Here is a 22788-nt window from a genome sequence, read left to right on the forward strand (position 1 = left end):
GCATAGTTGCCATTGATGGCAGTCTCTCAGACCAATACAATGGAAGGCTGTGACTATCAGGATAGAGACTGCAAACTAAACTTTATGGGAAAACTTTTCAAGGAATAAAGACACCTGACTGCCCCTTGTGCCTTTGAAAACCTCCCCAAAAATTCTTCTCTCTCAACCTTTTTTTCATGTGTGGTCGTAATGTGTTTTACTAACAAGCGTTAGGGGGACCAAATGGTGTACGATACATTTCTACATAATGTAGAGCATAAACAAATCCTATTTTACTCTCTAGAAGTATCCATCAGTTGGTGGGGAAGCATGCTGCATCCATTAGAAGAAAAAGCTGTCTCGTTAGTGGTCTGAACCAAAAGGCTGGGAATCAAAAGCTTAACTAGATATCAAGCTTCTTGGGGCTGGCACTGAATCAACCTCAGAACAAGATACAGAGGAAATGTCTTCACTGAAGAGTTATCTTGAGTTATTTATTCTCAAGTTAGCCTAGCTTGAGTGAGAGCAGTCATGCTGCAAAACAACACCCCGGCTACTGTATCCACAATGGTACTGCAGTCCATGTGTGGCACTAAGGGCATGTCCAGATGGAGAAGTAGTACACAGCAAGCGAGGCGGAGGGTAAATCTACAGCGCATTAGCCTGCCACGCACTAACTGATCATGTGGACTCTGCTCTCTCCCTCATACTTCTCTATTCCATAAGGAACATAGTGCCTTAACAACTGGCTTCCATCTTTGCCACTCTCCCGCTTCAGTCTTAGCTTCCTCCCATGTCATTGTGATAATTCAGTTATTCTTCTATTGAGCATTTCCATGTTATCCTGGGTCTACCTCGTCATCTTTTGCCCTGGGAGTTCCTGTCCAATGCCTGTCTGGTTGTTGTTCGGGTTTTTCTCAATGTACGTGCTAGCCATCTCCATTTTTGTTTCGTAATTTCCTATTTCTGTGCTGTCCTCCTCCTGAGTTCCTTGATTTTTTTCTGGGCCTCTGACACTGAAGATTTATCTAAGACAGTTTACGAAAACTAGAAGTATAGACAACAAGATCTTAAGTCTCCAAGTTTCAGTGAGACTGACTATACAATGGTGTTAAATATTCAAAGTTAAGTTTAGAGTGCAAGGTTTTGGTTTCTCCAGACCAGCTTTAGCATTATAAAGGCATGACTGGCTTTTAGCATTCTGGCTTTAATGTCTTCACCTATTCCACCTGTTGTACTTACAATGCTGCCAACATACGTGAAATATTGAACCGCTTTTATGTCAGTCCAAAAAGTGTTTTTTGTTTCTTGTGGTTTTGATTCTCATGCTTTTCATTTTCTATATGTTGATTTTCAGCCCTACTAATTGTGCATAGATGTGGAGATCATTTGTTTCGGCTTGCACCTCTCCATGGGAATGGGATAGCAAGTTGATGTTCCCTGCAAACTCAAGATTCTCCAACTTGTGTGAAAGCCCTTTGTATATCCCTTGGTTGTTCTTTGGTCTCTTTCATCACCCAATCCACTACCAGTAAAAAGATCATGGTGACATAAGACATCCTTGAGACACAAGGTGGGTGAGGTAATATTTTTTTTAATTGGACCAACTTCTGTTGGTGAATCAGACAAGCTTTTGAGTTCCACAGAGCTCTTCTTCAGGTCTGGCTTAAAGAAGGGCTCTGTGGAGCTCAAAAGCTTGTCTTTCTCACCAACAGAAGTTGGCCTAATAAAAAAAAAAATACTACCTCATCCATCTTGTGTCTCATATCCTGGGACCAACACAGCTAAACCCACACTGGAAAGACACGCTTCTCTGGCACCTTCAGTAACTCTGAATGGCTTAGTCAGTTTACTGTTATGTATTACTTGGTATGTCACATTTTCATAGAAGCTCTGAATGAGGTACACAGATTTCAGAGGAATTCCATAGTAACAATGTCCATAAACTGTTCTATCTACCCTACCACAGGCTTTTTGGAAATCTCTAAAATTCAATAGTGACTGACATTTGATCAACAGTTCTATGATATGTAGAGTTACTATTTGATTTACACAATTTCTCCTGTCTGACACCTGCCTGTTTTTGTCAATCTTGAATCTACTGCCCATCTTCATTCTGTCTGGAATGATACACATAAGTATCTTATTTGGGATAGACAGTAACAGAATGCCTCTCCAGTTTTTACACTGAGATCTCCTTCCATTGGCAGCTGCGCTATAATATTATTTTCCCACTCACCTGGTACTTTCTTCTTCTCATACCTTTTGTAAAAGGCCTATTAAAATGTCTACTGTGTTTTTCAAGTCTGCCTTAAGAATTTCCATTGGAATGTTATCTGGATCTAGTGTCTTTTCATTGTTAACCGGCTGCTCTCTCTACTTCTACTTTGGTGATTGGTCTTCTAGTTCAATGTCCACATCTTCTTCCTCCATATTTGGGAGATTGGCCAGCGGCTTGCCATTCAATAGTTGACTAAAGTACTGCCTCCATCTATTTAACTGTTCTGAAGTTTTCCTTTTTAATTTGCCCTTGTTGTCTTAAACTGGTCAGTTGGTATTAGTTGTCAGGAAAACAAACAAACAATCTAATGATTTTGTTCAGTGTCTTCATGTCATTTCATGCTTCAGCAGTCTGCTTCTGTTTCTATTTTGTCTACAAAGTCTCATTTGTCTTTCCTAGCACTCTTTTTGGCTTCTTTGTTCTTTATGACACATTCTTCCAGGAGCTGCTGTGTGCGCGCATTTTCTTGGTTCATTTATTTTCAGTTCAATTTTGCATCTCTCTTCTATTTTCTGGCACATATTCTCAATAACCATTCATTGTGTTGTTTCTTGCTGAATCTGAGCACTTAATTTAGTGTTTTAGTGAGTTTCCTTTACCTGTTTTCATTTGCCCACTACCGTTTCATCTTCAAGCACCTGGTATCTATTTGCTCATGCAATTCTAAACTTTTGTTTACCAAACTAACCACATTACAATTCAGTACAAATGGAAAGTAACTTTAGAAGATGTACAAACCAAAACAGGGCAGATGTGGGAATTGACCAGTCATCAGCGGCAGCTAAATTGAGAATAAAAATAGGAACCAAGATACCTGAACAACAGAGATGCCCACATTATAACATCACCAATCTAAAGCAGATGGTAATACAAGCATTTAGAGCAGACCCTGCTACTGCGCACTAAAAGTTCCCTAGCGCCCTCTGACTGACTGCTGTTTGAAAACAGAAATAGTTGAAAGCGCACTACGGAACTTTTAGTGCATGGAAGCCAGGTCCACAGTCTGTTGCAAGCTAGTGTGCTATGGATTTACACACCAGCTTGCCATGCACTAAATCAATCTAGAAAAGCACAAAGACTTCTGGGGGCATATCCCAGGGTTCCTTGCACTGCAGTGAGCTGAGTTGCTCCAAGTTCTTTCCTAGTGAAATGTGGGAAAACTTCTCTGTTTTCTGGGCAAATGGGGGAGAATTGTGGGAACTAGTGGAACTTGAGCACAGCTAGCTTGAGTCCATACTGCAGAGTGGTTGTTATAGCAGTTGACAAGTTGTGCTAACTCAGGCTTTAACCCCCAGATAGGTCAGCCAACTTGAGTTAAGAACACCACACACTTGAATTAAGGATTTGAGAGTGTGGACAGGATTTGAGTTAGGGGCAACACTCAAGTTGCAACCTGAGTTAACTCTGCAGTGCAAAAAAGTCCTGTATGAAACACACTGCCAGTGATAAAAATTCTCTTGTTACATTCAGATTTTTCATCAGGGCTCATCATAAAATCTAGCATAAAAACTTTTCAAAGGCCTGAGTAAGTGTGATATCCCTAGATCATTACTAAATTCCTATAGTATTAAAAATAAATAATAGATGTCAATGAGGAAACAAACCAGAACATAGAAAATACACAGATTAAATGTTAATTTTGAGGAAAAAGAACACACAAATAAGTCTATGCCAAGTCATTGTACCAAGACATTAAAAAGTCTTGTGTTTTGCTAACTGCCCTTGCCCAATTTTAGACTAAATTAGACAGAAGATGGATATCATTTTTTTTGTCCTACCAGACAGACTACATCTCTATGAAACCAGGAGTAGTAATACGTTCACTTATGCAAGACTCAGAAGGGAATTGGAGTTTCATCTGTAACCCATATTTTTTAAAAAGTGAAAACAACCTCTTTTACATCCCTATGAAAAATAGAATAGTAAGAAAAATACTTATGCAAGACTTGGGAAGGAGTAATTTTATCTGCAAAACTTTTTTTAAAATGAAGATTGTCAACAATCTCTGTTATTTAGCCCACTTTTCTGACATTGCCATAAATTCAGCAAAAAGCTGCCTCTGATCTGTTTCACTTTATCACCTTAACAGTCTAGTAGGCATAAGGAAGAGACAACTATTTTTTTCTATTCAATTCTCTTGTCAACAGGGAAGGCTACAAGATGAAAGTGGTGGTATTAACGGTCACATTTAAGAAATATGGGCTATAGGCTATGACGCACTCTAAAGCAACATTGTGTGTATATTAACCATTCAACAAATTTTGGTGCAAAATCATGACTGATGTTCTCCATGAAAATGATACAGACACTGAAAGCTATTTTAGCCCTCCCCCCCCCAAACTTAGTGCATTAAAGAAAGGTTTTTCATCCAAAATCCAGTCTCTCCCGCCTCCCCTTAAGTTTGGCTAACAATAAGGCAGGGGTAGTCAATAGGCAGACTGCAATACGAATCTGGACCGCCAGCCCAGTGGATCACAGGGGCAGAGGAGACGCGTGGGCGGGACAGCCGGGTCACGTGCTCCCCCAGCCCATTGCTCCAGATGTCTCAGGAGAGTATGCCCAGAAGTGAGGAGGCAGCACTCCCCCCGGCAGCTGCACTCTCCATGTGTCCGTGCAGTGTGGGACGGGACCAGGGTGGCTGGTTAAGTGCCTTCCTCCCTACCTCCATTGGGCTGCTTCACCTTCCCTGCTGCTGGAGACCCAGTACTGCTCCCTGCTTTGCAGACCATCTGCAGGTGAGAGGCAAAGCAGCCCCATGTAGTGGTGGGTGGCGGGGAAGAGAAGCTCAGCCAGCCGCCCTGCTGCTTTCTCCCTTCCTGCGCTGCACAGACACATGGAGAATGCCACTGCCAGGGGGAGTACTGCCTCCTCACTTCTGGGCATGCTGAGAAATTGGGGGGCACATGATCCCCAAGAACCTTTATTTGCGCCCCCCACACACACTACCCACAGCTACGTGTTGCTTCTGCGCACGGGCTGAAGCTAAGCTGAGCTCAGGCTGGAGCCATGTAGAGCAGTGCTCATGTTCTGAGCAGTCCCTGAAGCGCTCCCACCTAAGCCTCATGCCCCCTGCCCCAGAGTGCCCCCCAAATCCTGGTCTTGTACCCATCGCCCATGAGCGGTTCTCAAAGCACGCCTCTCCCCCTCCCCCGTGTCCCCTACTCCCAAGCAGTCCCAGGAGCCCCCACCCTGGCCTCACATCCCCTTCACCCTCTGTCCTTGGGGGACAGTCCCCGGAGTCCTCTCCAGCTTTCCCTCCCCAGTCGGCCTCCAGTCACCCACTTCTGTCACATCCAGCCTGATGTCCCCAGAGCTGCTACCTGGAGGCTCCTTAGTCTCTCCTGCTACCTGGAGCATGCCTTCCTGCCCCTCTGCTATCCCAGCTCCCAAAAGGGCATCACATTACTAGTTGGATCAAAGTCCAATAGCTTTACCTCCTGGCTCTGAGCTCAAAAGTACTCACATTCACAACCTGCTTTGCTGCCCAGATCCCAGCCCATACCCATCCCTCTCCCCCCTGCCCCATCTCTGTCACTTGGTTCAATTGGGGGAAGGGACGAGCGACAACGCCAAGAGGCTCAGGCCAGCCCCGTGTGTCCCTGTAGACGTCCGGAGTGGGGCTCGTCCCTCGCAGGGGCGACCGGGAGCCAGGCCGCCTCACGTCACGAGGCCGGGAAACCGTTCAGTCTGGCAAGTCCAAGCCCTAAGTCGAGGCAGGGGCTGAGCAAACAAACAGTACTTCAGGGGCTCAGGTCCTCAGGCAGGGCTGAGCCAACACACAGTAGTTCAGGGGCTCAGGCCCTGAGGCAGGGGCTGAGCATTGGCGTGAGGGTAGGGGTGGAGGAGAGACTGCCACCCGGGGTGGAGTGGCAGGGGGGACACAGGCCCACCCACTCCACTGTGTCCCAGCCCAGGGCCCTAACAGCAGCAGTCCGTCTGCTGCTGGGTCAGTGGGGATCCTGACCGCAACACACTGACATGGGCTCGGGGTCCATTATCCCCGGGCCACTTCCAATCTCCCCCTCCATGGGTACCTGCATGTCCTCAGTCTCCTCCACCATGTCCCAGACCATAGGTTCCTCAGGGCACCGAGCGCTGGGTAGGTTGGGTGGCTCCTCCGGTCCCTCGGCAAGGGGAAGCTCAGGCCGCTCCTTGGGACACCAGGCTCGGGGCCGGCTTGGCCAGTCCTCCTCAGGACACTGGGCTTGGGGCAAGCTCGGCCAGTCCTCCTCAGGATACCGGGCTTGGGGGAGGCTTGGCCAGTCCTCCTCAGGATACTGGGCTTGGCCAGTCCTGCTCAGGAGCTCGGCTACCTGCGTCTGTCCTCTCCCGTGGCCGGCGTCCAACTGAGCGCTGGGGCCGCGCCTTTATACTTCCTGTCCTGCCCCTTGACTTCCGGGGGGTGGGGATAGACAGCGGTGACTCCGCCCACTCGGGCGGCTGTTCTGGCTCGTCCCTCGCAGGGGCGACCGGGAGCCAGGCCGCCTCACTACAATTCCATTTTCAGTTTAGGGAAATAAAGTCACCGTACTCTCTGGGTGGGGCAAACAGGGAGCTGGCAGGCGAGTGGAGGGTGGGGGGGGGAGAAAGCAGGGCAATTAGGGGGTTAGGAGAGGGGAGCTGGGTGGACATTGACTATACCTTAATCAAGAAATTTGGACCTTAACAAAAAATAAATTGACTACCCCTGCAATAAGGTTTTGTTTTTATTTTAAGCATTCTATCACCGGTACAGTATCTGCAACCTGGACACTGCAGACAAAATGCTTGTGAGTGTATCATTCCTCATAGACACCTTCCCTGCTAAGCTTGAGCAAATCAGACATTCAACTGATTCCATGAAAAAGAAAAAAAAGGAAGAATGAAATCTGTACCTCCGGGGAAGTAGGTGTCCTGCAGGATACACACACATGAAGGGAAACTGTACATGGGTGAAAATTATGTTCAATACTAGGCACAGTTATTCAAAGTGGAGGTAAATCTCCAGATCTCTGTGTGCCAGCACAGAGTGCAAAGAGACAGGTGGTGGAAAACGGGTTTTGCAGAGGAGATAGGCTTAACTGCTGTCCTCAGCTTGCAGCATGCTCCTTTCTTGGACCATATTCCTGAGTCCAACTAACAGTAGTTATGCAGCTGTGCAATCATGTTCATTGTATAGAATGAGGCATCCCAGCTCTCCATCTTACTCATCTCCTTTTACTGCACACATCTGGTGTGCAAAATCAGACTCTTGATACCTTTATTGCCATTCACATAAGAACTGATGTTTTTTCCCAGTGGAGTCGTGAAGGAACAAAATACGCACTTGCTGCCACAGAGTTGTGAGAGTAAGATGACAAGTGCCTCTAAAGTGAATAGAATTGTGAAGTAGGTGGTTGTCAAAATCCTATCCCCATCTTCACAACTGAAAAACAATGATGAAAATGAACTATTGTTCACTCCAGGCCATGAACTCCTCCCCTGGCAGTTCATATTTGTATAAGCGCCACTGCGTGCGTGTGTGTGTGTAAATTTAACATTCTTTGCACTTTTTGTTTGTGCAGTTGATATAACTGAATAACTCCAGAAAGAGAAAGGCAGGGAGAACCCTTAAAAGGAGTCAGCAAAAATATGACAGCCAGCACAATTACTGAAAAACAAACAACATAAGCCATACATTTCTAAGATGTTGTTTGAATAAAGAGAGCTGGTGCAAAATAAACCGAAAGATTTATGCTGTTAAGTTTGCCCACGTATTGCACAGTAGCTCATTTTTGAGCTCTTGGGAGCCGGGGGGGGGGAGGGGGGGGGAGGAGAGGGAGGAGCAGCTGTAATGCAACCTATTACACTACACAGGCAAAGTGGTAATCAAGGCTCCCTGACATCAACGTTTATAAAAAGAAAAATACTGAAGTTAAATATTTCTTTGGCCATTTCTGGACATTGGAGCTGAGGGGAACCTGTTTTAGGTTAGCACATTAGAATCAGGAAGTTAAAGAGGTACTTTTACTAGCTACAGTAAAATTAGACAACCCAGAGGGTATGCAGATCCCATTCCAAGACAAAACTTTAACCAATATTGAGTAAACTGAATAACTGGTTCCAAGAATATTTTATTTAAACGGAAATCGGTGCAGACATTGGGTATTTTTCCTCCTCCTATTAAGCTTCATGTTTTATTAGCATTCCCACCTTTAGTCAACCATACCCATGTTTTTTCAAATATGACATATTTTAGCCTTAAAGGAGAAAACTACACACATATTGATCAGCCAAGAAATCTGAAGGATTTCTTAATGGGAGCACATGGTGAGGTATATGAAAACAGAGTTCTTAAACAGCAAGTTGTATTATCCATGGCAATGTTAGTTTTGGCCCATGTGCCCAATAGCTCAGAAATTCTTATGTACTAATGTAATACAGTTAGGATCACATAGTAGCAGTTAGTTTCAGATATGTAGAAAAGTGACATTGAAGCATGAACACTGGAAGGGGTAGGTATAGCATAGCATACACCAATTACACTGCTCTACAGCCAAAATGCTTCTGAAATAAATGTACTCAAACTTTACTAATTCTGGGTCACTGAGAACGAAAATGATGCTTAAAATTGTTGATTGGCTCTAGTTTTCAAGATATGCTATTGGGTCAGTATATACGACCCTTGACTTGGGAATGGCGAAGGATAAGTGAGTTATAAAGGGAAGGGACCTCAATTTAAACCAGAAATGACTAAAATACATCTTTGACTGGATCTAGGAATACATCTATGACTGGGTTTGGACACTACTTGCTTTTTAGGCAAAACAATGAATGATGCAATCTGAAGCGGGTATTGCGTCATACATGATATGAATTGCATCATGTTATTCCTAGAAGTCACGGATCATGTAATCATAACGAAGCTTACATCACTCTGCTGAATAAATTGCCCTATATCAGCTCTAGAAATCATACAGTGTCGTGCTCTCTTATTTGTAAGGATTTGATTTTGCAAAGGGACACATTTCTGTTTAGCCAAAGTGAGCAGAGATGCCTCGAACTTGTGTGAACAGTGCAGATAACTTCTGCTATGTTTGTGGTGAAGTGACTTTTGCATCACAAAAGTGCAGTATAACCACTATAGTTAAGAAAGCCTATCACCTTTATTTTGGCTGCAAAATTGGAGATCAGGACAAGAGGTGGGCCCCATGCATATGCTGCAACACTTGCGCAACAAATCTTCGCCAGTGGTTGAACAGGAAAAGGAAATCTATGCCTTTTGCAGTGCCAATGATTTGGAGAGAGCCAACAGATCATACCAGCAATTGTTACTTCTGCATGGTGCCTCCAGTTGGGAAAGGTGTGTCAAAGAAGAAAAAGTGGACTGTGCGTTATCCAAACATTCCATCAACTATACGCCCAGTACCCCACGGAGAAGGACTGCCGGTTCCTGATGCACCAGAATCATTCTCACTTGAGTCAGACGAGGAAGAGGAAGAGGATGAAACTTCTGGTCCTGAACCATCAATGTCACAGGACCCACATTTTCTCCCATCCTCCTCCTCCGAACCACACCTCATAACACAAGGTGAACTGAATGACCTTGTCAGGGATTTGGAACTACCCAAGAGTAAGGCAGAGCTGTTGGGCTCCAGACTACAGCAGTGGAATCTCCTGGCAGGTGATGGTAGGGTTTCCATGTTCTGTGACCGTCAAAAGGATCTTGTCCCATTCTTCTTCATGGAAGGTGATCTTATAGCCTGCAACAACATTGATGGTGTGATGGCAGCCCTCAACGTCGTTCACGATCCAGATGAGTGGAGGCTGTTCATTGATTCATCCAAGACGAGTCTTAAAGCTGTTTTACTGCATAATGGCAATGTTTTGCCATCAATTCCAGTTGGTCATGCAGTCCATATGAAGGAAACGTATGACAACATGTAACAACTTTTGAGGTGCATAAACTATGACCAACATCAGTGGCAGCTTTGTGGCAATTTGAAGGTTGTTGCTCTCTTGCTTGGTCTGCAGATTGGATACACAAAGTACTGATGTTTTCTCTGCGAAAGGGATATTCGTGCAAGAGATTCCCACTACCTCAAGAAAGGTTGGCCACTCCGACAGTCATTGGAGCCTGGGAGGAAAAATGTTCAGCATCCGCCACTTGTTGAATCAAGGAAAATTTTGTTACCACCCTTACACATCAAGCTGGGTCTGATGAAGAACTTTGTCAAGGCCATTGACAAAACACAAACATCTTTCAAGTACCTCCGTGGAAAATTTCCAAGGTTAAGTGAAGCTAAGATAAAGGAAGGTGTCTTTGTTGGTCCTCAGATTCGTGAACTTCTTCGAGATGATGCATTTGACCATGCACTGCGTGGCAAGGAAAAGACGACACGGAAAGCCTTCCAGTTAGTGGCAATACATTTTCTCGGAAAAAACAAGGCAGACAGCTACAGGTTGTTGGTGGAAAACCTCCTAAAGGCATACAAAAGCCTTGGTTGCAACATGTCACTAAATAGACATTTTTTGCACTCTCATCTAGATTTTTTTCCACCAAACTGCGGAGCAGTGAGCGACGAGCATGGCGAGCGATTTCACCAGGACATTGCAACAATGGAGAAACGCTATCAGGGCAAATGGAGCCCATCAATGCTTGCAGACTATTGCTGGACAGTGACAAGAGATGCTCCATTTAATGAATACAAGAGACAATCCAAGAAGTGCCGAGTAAACACTGAATAGGACTAAACTATGTACATAATAGTTTTTCGCCTTTTGTTTCATAATAAATTTTATTTATATAACCCTTTTGCTGATTTTTAAAGTGTTACATAAACAGGACAGGTGAAATATTATCATGTAAAGCAACCATAAACACATGAAAAGACCTAGGTTTACAATTTATGATTAAAACTCTACTATTTACACAATATACATAGACATAAAATGTAAAAACTTAAATATCTTAGAAACAGTAGCAAGTTGTTTTAATTGTCATATTTGAATTCAGCACATCAAAATACATAATAAATAGCACATTTTATCTCTGAAGCAGACGACTTCTCAAAATTTGTAGACCAGTGTTATCTAGTCACAGAGACAGTAGTAAAGTCAAGTCTGGAAGCTTTAAAAAACACACTTAAGAAGTTACTATTTTTATTGGTAAGGTTCAGTTTTCTTTCTTGCTTTTGTTACATTTAAAGACAATTTTCACTATTATGTTCTGTTTTCAATATAACAAAAACAAAAGAGGAAAAAACTAAAACTGAAATTTACCAATAAAACAAAAATAAACCATCTGTAAAAAATGAGAAAAAATATTCATGTGATATGAATAACTCATTTCCGAAAGCAACAAAATACTACATCTGCCAGTGCAACTCCTTGTATCCTGGAGTAGGGGTTGAACAACTCCACATGGAAGACCATCATCTAGACTCAGCTACACAATCACAAAATTAAAAGAAAATACTAAACTGAATGTTCAGCAACTGGTGAATTCTATGGAAAACACTCAAATGACAGAACAATACCCTTCATTAGATAAGTAATTAAAGCTATTGACATTGACTGGACCTTGAAAAAATCATGACTAAGCATGTGGCTCCTTGCCACATCTTGCTGTACCACTTTAAGGAAATGCTGTAGATTTTTCTGTTCAGAAAGACCCCGATGGGGGAAAAGAGAATAAACTGACATCCCTGGACATGCCCAGTCACGTGTGGACTGTAGTAATGTCTTTAGAACACAAACTGTGGGGATGGGAGAGGAATGGAACAAAGATCAGAGAGTTTCATTCTTTACAACAGTAACTTCCTGAAAAGGGTAGACAAATGGATTTGATAGGAGAACAGGGACACTTGCTCTCTCTTTAGCAGCATGCAACAAACTAGGAGATAGATCAGGGGTCTCAAACATGTTGCCTGCAGGGTGATTTTCTGCGGCCCGCGGGGTGATTTTCTGTGGCCCACGAGCCCCTCGCAGCCCCCCCACCCTCTGCCAGTGTTTACCAGGCTCCCTGCCTGCCTGCCCTGCCCCCACGCTGCTCCGGGAAAAGGCTGGAACGTGGGGAAGGGGGGGCGCAGACTGGCTGTGCGTGGCTTTGCTTGAGGCAGCGCCCCCAGCAACTCCCATTGGCCGGGAACAGGGATCCACGTCCAATGGGAGCTGCTGGAGGCGGTGCCTCAAGAAACAAACACACAGCCCCTCCGCCCCCCCTTCCAGTCTCTTGCAGGGGCGGGGCAGGGAGCCTGCCCTGCCCCCCGTATGTGGCGGGCCACGCCCTGCCCCCCGAACTCCTCCTGCAGCCGAACCCCCTGCCCTGAGCCCCCTGCCACACCCTGCACTCCTCATGCACCCCAACCCACTGCCCTGAGCCCCCGCCGCACCCTGCACCCTGACCCCCTGCTCGCCCTTCCTGCATCCCAACCCACTGCCCTGAGCCCCATGCCACACCCCTCCTGTGCCCCGACCCCCTGCCATACTCTGCACCCCTCCTACACCCTGACCCCTGCCACACCCTGCACCCCGACCCCATCCTGAGCCCCCGCCGCACCCTGCACTCCGACCCCCTGCCATACCCTGCACCCCTCCTGCACCCCAATCCCCTGCCCTGAACCCCCGCCTCACCCTGCACACCTTCTGCACCCTGACCCCCTGCCCTGAGTCCCTGCCGCACCCCAACCCACTGCCCTGATCCCCTTGCTGTACCCCTCACCCCAACTCCCTGCCCTGAGCCCCCACCACAGCCCACACCCCTCCTGCCCCCCCTGGGGACAGGGAGGGGACAGAGTTGGGGTGGGGATTTCGGGGAAGGGGTTGGAATGGGGGCAGGGAAGGGGTGGGAAGAGGTGGGGCCTCATGGAAGTGGTGGCGTGGGGCGGGGCCGAGGGCAGTGTGGGGACGGAGGTGTCAGTAATGCGGCCCTCGGGCCAATGTACTAGTCCTCATGTGGCCCTCATGGTCGTTTGAGACCCTGAGATAGATGAACTGGAGAGGAGTAGAGCAATGGAAATTAATAGACGGAGACTGATGTGTAAGATTACAGCAACCAACTTTTGACCTTTTTAACCTGTCCAGTCTGCTCTATTACTTTAGGAAGTTAACAAGAGGTTATTGGACCTTATGAAATGTGTATGCAGTGTTGTTGTAGCCCAGGGATCATCAACCTTTCAGAAGTGGTGTGCCGAGTCTTCATTTATTCACTCTGATTTAAGGTTTCGCGTGCCAGTAATACATTTTAACGTTTTTAGAAGGTCTCTTCCTATAAGTCTATAATATATAACTAAACTATTGTTGTATGTAAAGTAAATAAGGTTTTTAAAATGTTTAAGAAGCTTCATTTAAAATTAAATTAAAATGCAGTGAGAGTGCCGCTGAAAATCAGCATGCGTGCAATGGTTTGCCTACCCCTGTTATAGCCACACTGGTCCCATGATATTAGGGAGATAAGGTTGGTCTTTTATTGGACCAACTTCGGTTGATGAGAGAGATGAGCTTTAGCACTTACACTGAGCTTTTCTTCTTATACTGCCTATACTTTTCTTCTTATACAGGTACTTTAAGCAACTGTATAAATGGAGAATTCTATGTGAGAGGGAAGAGAGGAATGGTTTCGGGGGAAGATGGGTTAAACTTGGGGGGGGGGGAGAGGGGGGAGAAAGAATCCTAGAAATTTGATAGTGAAAAGATGTACTAAGCTATCTTGTCTGTAAAACTGCAAATATAGGATTGTTCTTTCAATATAATCTCAATTGCTTCATTCAGCCTACTTTTACAGGATACTGATGATGGGGTTCTTTGGGAGATAAATCTACAACCTTGTATATTTATCATATGTATCAGCCCTTGAATGTCTAAGGGCTTGTCTACATGCAGGGTTCTCAACAAATTTTTGGTGGCCTCAAAGTGTGGCCACCAACTCTTGCTGGTGGCCACTGACAATTTTTCCTAAAATACTTAATTAACTTTATGTGCATATTTATGTGTTTTTCCTATACATGTCCAAATCATAGTAATTTATTCATGTAGGGTTTTTTACAGACTCAAAAATAAAAACATCCAGTTGTCTCTATTCTTTACTAGACCTAAACAGAACAAAAACAAAATGTGCTTTGCATGTTCTTGTCTTTTTTGTTATTGTTTCTTTTGCTTTTAAGACTAGTTAATTAGTAAATCTGCTTCTGTGAAAAGTGATATTTGTATGTTTGTAAATATCAGTTTTCATAGTAGCAAACTTGATAGCTAGCTGGGAGGCAGCAAAAAAATGATATTAACAAATATCACTTTTCACAACAGATTTACTTAGCTCTGGTAAGCTAGGACACAAATTAAGCCCTGCATGGGGAGGTGGGTAGGGAGGCAAGCAATGGGGATCAGGGATGATGGCAGAATGTAGGGGGGGGCTGAGCAAGGCAGCAGGGGGCCAGGGAAATGGGGTGGTGGTGACCTGAAGCCAGAGCCTGGGGACCGGAGCCCTGCACCCGCTTCACTGAAGCCTGGGGCCGGACAACACAGTGGGGATCAAGAGCAATGGGGGGGTTGGGGGGAGAAGTGTGTGGGTGAGTGTGGGGCCGGCACCCAATGCTGCATGGCTGGGGACTGGGGCTGCAGTCCATGGCCCTGCAACCGGAGTCTGAAACCCTGCGGCCGGGGGACGGAGCCCAACACCTCACCCCAGGCCTGAAGCCAGAAGTCCAATCCCCACTGCCCCCAGGAAAGTGGGGAACTTACACTGGCTGCCTGCTTCTCCGGTGATTGCGGTTCCAGAGGGAGGCAAGGCCCAACCCTTGCTGACAGCCCTGGGGAAGGGCTGCTGCTTTGCCCCCCCGCCCCCATGGCCCAGGAGCCTGGGGCTGCACAAAAAGCCACATTTGAGAAACACTGAATAGGGATACTGAGGAAAGTTAAGGTAAATCACCTAAAGATGTGAAGTCAATGTACATTAAGTTAAAGTGTGTTAAATCCCATTATGGATGCTCTCTTTCAGGAGTAAAATGGCCTTACTTCGCTGTAACTTAATTCTCCTAAGGCCTGTGTCCATACAGGTGTTCAAAGCAGTTTAACTTGTACACACTGATGTCATATTAGGAATTTCTAATACACTTTTAACCTTCTATAGCTGAAGGTATAGATGAACCTTTGAAAGCATCCTGGCTCTAAATCTTCACACTATTCTTTCAAAAGCCTTTAAAATATTCTTTCATACTAACTTTATGAATGTTGCAATACCTAATATGAAGCAAAATATATAGCACATTTTTGTTCGAAACATATGCTGTGAGACAAAAGAAAAACATAGCAAAACAGCAACAAGGAATATTAGTCACTGCTCTTGCCTAATACAATTATTTACAGTGGGATGTTGACTGAAACCTAGGCTACAGAAGCTGAAAGGATCAAACAAACAAGTAGCTACTTTACAAGAATTCACATTATAAGTCTTTTAGAAAAGAAATCTTTAAAAAAAAAAAGAGAAAAACAAAAACACCAAACAAACCCAAGAAAACAATGCAACGAGCAAGACTTGTAATGCTTCTGAGATTTCCCTATATTAGATGAGTTAATGACCTAAACCTTGCTTCTGATCACTTCTTTCTTCACTGAATCTAAGTGTGATTTTTGGTATTGATCATTCTTTCTATTGCAAGAAGAGAATGTGTTTAGCACTCTTTTGGTTTAAAGTCTACAAGTCTCCCATTTTCCCTCACATTATTTATTTTTTGTCCCCTTTTCCCTTGGAACCTCTAGCTCATAGTTAGCCTCAGCTTTGGACATCACTTCTGTGTGGAAAACCACTAACTCCATCTTTATTTCCCATTATCTTCTCTCTGCCTACCTACTTTGAATAACCCTCTGCATAAATAGTATCTTCCTATAAAGGAACATTTCCAAAAACTGCAGCTTTCCTCCAGGCCTTTCCTTCCTCATGTCATTGACTGCACTATGGCTTTCACAAATTTAGATCTTAATTTTCTTCTCAAGGCTCATGCTCTTAAAATCATCCTGGAGTCTCATGTTATGCCCTCAAACAACTTTACCTATAAATCTGGTATTCATAACCGTCAGAGCATTACTACAGCTCATACCTCTCTTGACCTTGCCTTTGTTCATATACTCATTCTTTAATTTCTCTGCCGAGCACACACATCCTAAGTTTTTTCCTTTCTTTAAATCTCATCTTAAAACCTTCCTTTTTAGCCTATAATTGAGTCCCTAAAGGATTCTCACACTGTGTATGAAGGATACTAGATAAAGAGATTATATTGCTTCACTGGCTTCCAATGATATTTTGAAAAAATTGAAAGGGCTGAATTTCTATTGTATGCCATCTTCTTGCTCTGTTAGTAGAACTGGCCAGTTAACTGCTGCTCACTACCAGCAAGTGGAACCCACACATCTCCCTTTATTGATCATGGGGAGGGCTTTACCCTTCCTTTATAATTCCACTACAGAGATTCTCTATCAGATAAGTTTGGGATAAGAAAACAAAATCAGTCTTAAAAAAAGAGTGCTTTTTTTTTTTTTTTTTTTTTAAAAGAGGCACAGTCAATCAATGATAGTAAATAGCTAATAATGCAAATCACACAATGTGCAAATGTGATTGTTTTACTTTTTTTTTATCAGGTATGTTAAATATTAGACACTAAGTACTAATTTCTGTTAAAAAGTTTTAAAAATTGAGAGGTTATTTTCTGATTACTTTAACATTTAGACAGTATAGCGTGTAAAGAAAGCTAGATTATTAAATATTACACTTTTTAAAAAACAGGATAAAAAACTCTGCAAAGTCAAACCATAATCCTTTTGGAAAATACCTTCAAACAAGGCAAAGACTATTTTAAAAATATACCTATCTTTCCAGTTTGCCATTTTTTTATTTCTATAAAGTAAATCGCTTATAGGAAAGGCTACCAAGGATCATACTGTTCTTTTCTTTTTCTTCCTTCTTTTGAGAAACGTTAAAATAAATGTTTTATTCAGTTCTGGTGAAATGAAGTCAGAAGAGTCCAAAAACACTGTTCTATTCCAATAGCTCTGAAAACTCCTGCAAACAATTAACCCAGTTCTTGCATCCACGTAGCTGGAATTTTTAACCACTGTCATCTCCCACATAAAACACATTCCTAATTCCTGTGCTTGAGAAATGCAATGACTCTAAACACGTTTCACTGTTATTTAAAGCGATTACTTGTCCTTTAATTCTCCTGCATTACCAAAAAAACCCCCAAGATGCATAAGCATCAATAACAAATGCTGTTCCAAACCACAGTCACATAACTTACTCTATGAACAAATTTGCTGTAAATGAAAAAAGCTCTTCCTATCTACAAGTGGCAAAATATCCTTGGGTTTCAACATATTCACGATTATTTGCCTCTATGACTATTTATATATGATTTTTTTAAAAATTAAGTCTCTAACATGGCACAATATTTGTTGTTCTTTAGGTATGGGATAACATTATCCTCCAACATGGTATACTGGCTGTAAAATTAGTTCATTGTCTGCTATTGTGTTATCTGAGAAATAAAATTAGCACATAATCTGGTGTCAAAGTGTTGCAACTACTCTACTCTTCCCATGTTGTTAAATTGGAGGGGAGAGGGGTTGGGTGATCCTGGCTGGATCGAAGAGTGGATGCAGGGGAAGGGGAAGAGGTCGAGGTACAGAAAAGGTTTAAGAAGAACTACTAACACATACAACGACAAAGTTCAGGACTAACATGGCCATATTAGAACTTTTGCATACTGACATGCAACTTTAATTCTCTTAAAATTAAATGAAAAACTAAAATACCCCCTCCACCAAACTAGTTTGGTTATGCAAAGCAGAGAAATGGGGCACACAAAATGTACATTTGGATAGAAATTTTTAACACGCATGTATAATACACATACCATGAAAACACATTTGGGAAAATTCACTTTCCAGGCCTAGTTACTGAATCTTTCCTTATGTTAAAGGTCTGATCCTGAAAAGGGCTGAGCATTTACAACTCTCATTGTGTTGAATGGAGACAGCGCTGATCAGCAGATCTCCCAGGTAATTAAGCACTAAGATGTCTTCCAGTCACACATGCCACCAGCAGAAAGGGAAGGAAAAAAAAAATTCAGGATAACAGTGGCTAGACTGAAATTATTTAATTGTTGGTCAATAATGAGATGCAGATCCCAGAAATGGAGAAAGAATCAGTACAAAAAGGCATGCTATTTTTTAATCCAATTGAATGTCGATAATTTCCAGAGAGATGAATAGGCAGAGGGTCTCCATGCAGAAATTCAAAACTCATTACACTGGCTGAGGAGAGAAGTCCCTCAGACTGGGGCTCAACCCCCCTAGACTTTTTCTATGCAAAGATGATGCTTGAGTGTTGCTCTGGAAATGATGAACAGGAGCAACAAGAATGCAATTGCTCCAAGATTCCAGAGTTCTAAATCAAGCTTACGAAAGACACTTTCTTGGAAAGCGTCACAGTTCCGGTGGCGTCCAGTGAGCTCTCGCTGGCCCTTGAAAATATTTTCATTTCTTCATACAGTGTACTTGAAATTAGGACTTTATGAAATCGAGTAAAGGGGGAGTCAACCTGTCATTAGGATAATTATTAGTTGAATGTGGTTTTAAAGTTCTGTTATAAAACAGACAACCAGACATTTAATTACATGTCTCAGTGTTAGAGAAATGAATTACTTGAAAGTTATGCTAACAAACACCCTGTCTAAAGAGGGGAAAATATATCTGATTCAATGTCTCATCAGTGCACTGCAACTTCAATTTCAACAGATCTACACCCTGAACAGCACAAATATTTAAATTCCTATATTTGTAACTGTTACAGTGAGAGCTTCAGGCAATGGAGCATTTCTGAACAGATGCAAGTTTAGTTTGGCAAGTCTCAGTCAAATTAGTTTAACACCTTGACAGGTATAGCAACAAACATGGAATATGCAAATATTCTTAATGTTCCACCCTGTTACATTTACAGTCAAAACAGACCTATGCATGATTTCACATTCCAAGAAAACAGGCCCAGGTTTTTGTTACTAAAATAAGTGACACTAAATATTAACTATATGTATATGAAGACATTACCTTCATGGCATGAATTTCTTCTAGTAATCTCTCTGCTCGCCTTTGGTTCTTTAGTACCACATCTTCTGAACCCCTGTAGATGAAGACTGTGTTTAGCTGGGTAACACACTGATTTGCAATCATTTCCCAACAAGGAAGTTACTATTTGCAGCAAAATAAATCACAAAAGTCAACATAAACAATTTTATTTTACTGTTCACATCTATTTTATGTTAAATGTAAATTTTTAGAACAACCAACTAGACACAGAAACATCAATGCATCCCCAGCTTTTACAGATGAAATTAGCATGCACAAGAGATACAATGATAATTCTAAAAACGTGATGGCAAGTAGTAATATATCTGATAGCAACATTTTGGCAAGGACTTTTTTAAAATCAGAAGAATCTGCTGCATCCTCTATGGGAACTGTTGAATTAAATGTAGTGTCTAGAGAAGATTATAAATTGTTTAGCACAGTCTAAGTCAAGATTGCTCAAACTAGATAAGAGATGAATCAAGGCCAAGAATGATTATTAGGCTGAAAGCTTCCTTCTAAAATTTGTGTAAATACATTATGATTAAGTTTTGAATGACCCTAGATAGGATATAATAATCAAACCTTAAGAGATGATAGGGATTAAAGAACAACAACAACCAAACAAAAAAATGAGCTAGCTGAAGATAGAATCCTGAAAATTTAGATGGCAAGAGGTACTTTGCTGAGTAAAATTTACAATAAAATTAAATGTTCATTACAAAATTTAAATATATAATGGAGGCCATGATACTGCCAAAAACCTTACAAAATTTGCTACAGTGGGTGAACTGTCTAAAAAAACCAACTGTATTCTTCACATTTTAAACACAACAGTAGATTTGTCGTCTTCCATTGGTCTCCAGTACTAACAGTGTCACAAATCACTTTGCCCCATGTGAAAGATTAATTACATTAACACTGATTAAAAACATTAAAAGTGCTTATTTGTTCAAAGCATATTGAAAAGTGCTCCTTGCACTGAAATTTGCAGAAGTACTTTGAACTTTGCACTGAGGAAGCTGCTGAAGCTTTCTGTAATACAGTGATGTTCTAAAACATAAAAGGATAAACTTTTCTAAAATGCTTATGTGATTTAGTCTAAATCTCATTTTAAAAATTACTTCGGTCAAGTGTTTAAACCAGTTCTGAAAATGAGACTTGGGCTGAAAGTCACTTAAGCAGTTCTGAAAACTTTACTTCAAGTCTGCTTGGGAAATTGTCTTTAGATTCATATTACCTTAGACTATATTAAGATAAGTAAAATGTTGACACAAATCTATAAATAATATTTACTACATCTTACACACTTAATAATGCACATTCATAAAAGTACAGTTCAAGACCAATCCCATTCTAAAAACAGTGTTCTTAATAAAAGTATTAACTATCCAGTTAATGTACTGCCCTACTATCCACCTCAAATGTGTAGTGTGTTAAATAATGTTATGTAGACACTCATTTTTCCCCACAGTTTATTCAATATTTATGTAAGTCATTTAAAATAAATGCAGCATTAAAAATTAAAAAAAAATTAAAGGAATATTAATATTAAAACTAACTTTTTTAACTTAAGTTTTGCAATGTGTCTGGTGAGTCTGCGAATGGTAAGAACTCTGGCCTTCTTCACCTCTTTTCTCATCTTCACAACCTATTTGAAAGGAGGACAATATGTTAGAAAGTTATTTATCCTTGTGTACAGAAACTAATCAAATGTATCTGTTATGCCTTTGTTTTTTTAAACTGATTCAATAAACAGAAAAATATTTTGAGAACACAGTTCACTCCTCTGCTTACCAAAAATCTTAGTTCAAATGAATTCAGATTCCTGTTAAACTCAAACTGCTTCCATAAACATCAATCAGAGGAGAAAACAAACCAACAGTCTAAAAATGTGTCTGAGGTCTGAACAGGAACAAGACATGAAAAAGCCAAGGCATATTTTAATATTATTCTTAGAACCAGGCTGGCCTAGAATTTTGAACAGCTTAAATTTATTTTTTGAGCATTCATTTTGTATTCCCACCCTCATTGAAAATGCACCTGTACTTTTCTGTTAAAGCACGATATGGAACAAAACTACTTTTAGCTGACAATTTAAATGTTCTTTAAAAAAGCCCCTAAAGCTAACACTTCAATAATAAACCGTCTGTCAAAGGCCATTCTAAATTCTACAAGAACAAACAAATAGATAAACAAATGAAACCACATTGTTACATATGGACTCAAGTCATATCGGGGGTAGCCGTGTTAGTCTATCTACAAAAAACAACAAGGAGTCTGGTGGCACCTTAAAAACTAACAGATTTATTTGGGAATAAGCTTTCGGGGGTAAAAACCTCACTTCTTCAGATGCATAGAGTGAAAGTTACAGATGCAGGCATTACATACTGACACATGGAGAGCAGGGAGTTACTTCGCAAGTGGAGAACCAGTGTTGACAGGGCCAATTCAATCAGGGTGGATGTAGTCCACTCCCAGCAATAGATGAGGAGGTGTCAATTCCGGGAGAGGAAAAGCTGCTTCCTTCCAATGGCAGATGTACATTGGCCAAACCGGACAGTCCCTCCGCAAAAGAATAAATGGACACAAATCGGACATCAGGAATGGTAACATACAAAAGCCAGTAAGTGAACACTTCAATCTCTTTAAAAGTCATTATCATTGAACAAAAAAAACTTCAGAAACAGACTTCAAAGAGAAACAGCAGAACTAAAATTCATTTGCAAATTTAACACCATTAATCTGGGCTTGAATAGGGACTTGCAGTGGCTGGCTTATTACAGAAGCAGCTTTTCCTCTCCTGGAATTGACACCTCCTCATCTATTGTTGGGAGTGGACTACATCCACCCTGATTGAATTGGCCCTGTCAGCACTGGTTCTCCACTTGCGAAGTAACTCCCTGCTCTCCATGTGTCAGTATGTAATGCCTGCATCTGTAACTTTCACTCTATGCATCTGAAGAAGTGAGGTTTTTACCCCCGAAAGCTTATGCCCAAATAAATCTGTTAGTCTTTAAGGTGCCAGCAGACTCCTTGTTTTTTACATATGGACTGTCATTAAATTTAGTTTAATTAGTGTTTTCATAAAAATACAAGGACTTGAGGTGTAGGATGATAATAGCATCTCATTGCTGACTGATGACCTGGCCATTTGTTTACATTAGTACTGTACAGAAATTTGAAACGTATTTGGAAAATGTATTGCTAAATAATTTTCTAAAACTTTCGTTTTTGGAGTGATTTACCATCATCAATAGTAAAACAGTGTTAAAATCCACAAAGTGGAGAGAAAGAGAAAACAGAACAAAAATCGTGTCTGATTTTTATATTTGTGGTAAAGTTGTAGAAAAATCCTAAAATTTACTCCTGGCCAGAGAATTTGTACTGTATGCCAAGTTGTCATGACCTTCTTAAAATTCTATAGAGGAATCTCTCTTTATTGTACCCAGAGT

The 22788-nt window shown here is 41.9% G+C and overlaps 1 protein-coding gene across 2 annotated transcripts in view; it reads right to left on the reverse strand.

Moving 5' to 3' along the window:
- The window catches only part of SRFBP1 (serum response factor binding protein 1), a 115740-nt gene that overhangs the window by 57018 nt on the left and 35934 nt on the right, over positions 1 to 22788 (reverse strand). Inside the window, exons 2-3 of one of the 2 annotated variants that reach the window (XM_054032656.1) lie at positions 20896 to 20984; positions 19316 to 19388 (exon numbers count right to left, since the gene is read on the reverse strand). In XM_054032656.1, the coding sequence (XP_053888631.1) occupies positions 19316 to 19388; positions 20896 to 20984 (162 nt within the window). Of the gene's footprint in view, positions 1 to 19315; positions 19389 to 20895; positions 20985 to 22788 lie in introns of those variants that run through there. The other variant, XM_054032657.1, reaches the window with a different exon arrangement.

This window comes from Malaclemys terrapin, chromosome 6 (assembly GCF_027887155.1).
Source record: "Malaclemys terrapin pileata isolate rMalTer1 chromosome 6, rMalTer1.hap1, whole genome shotgun sequence".
NCBI lineage: Eukaryota > Metazoa > Chordata > Testudines > Emydidae > Malaclemys > Malaclemys terrapin.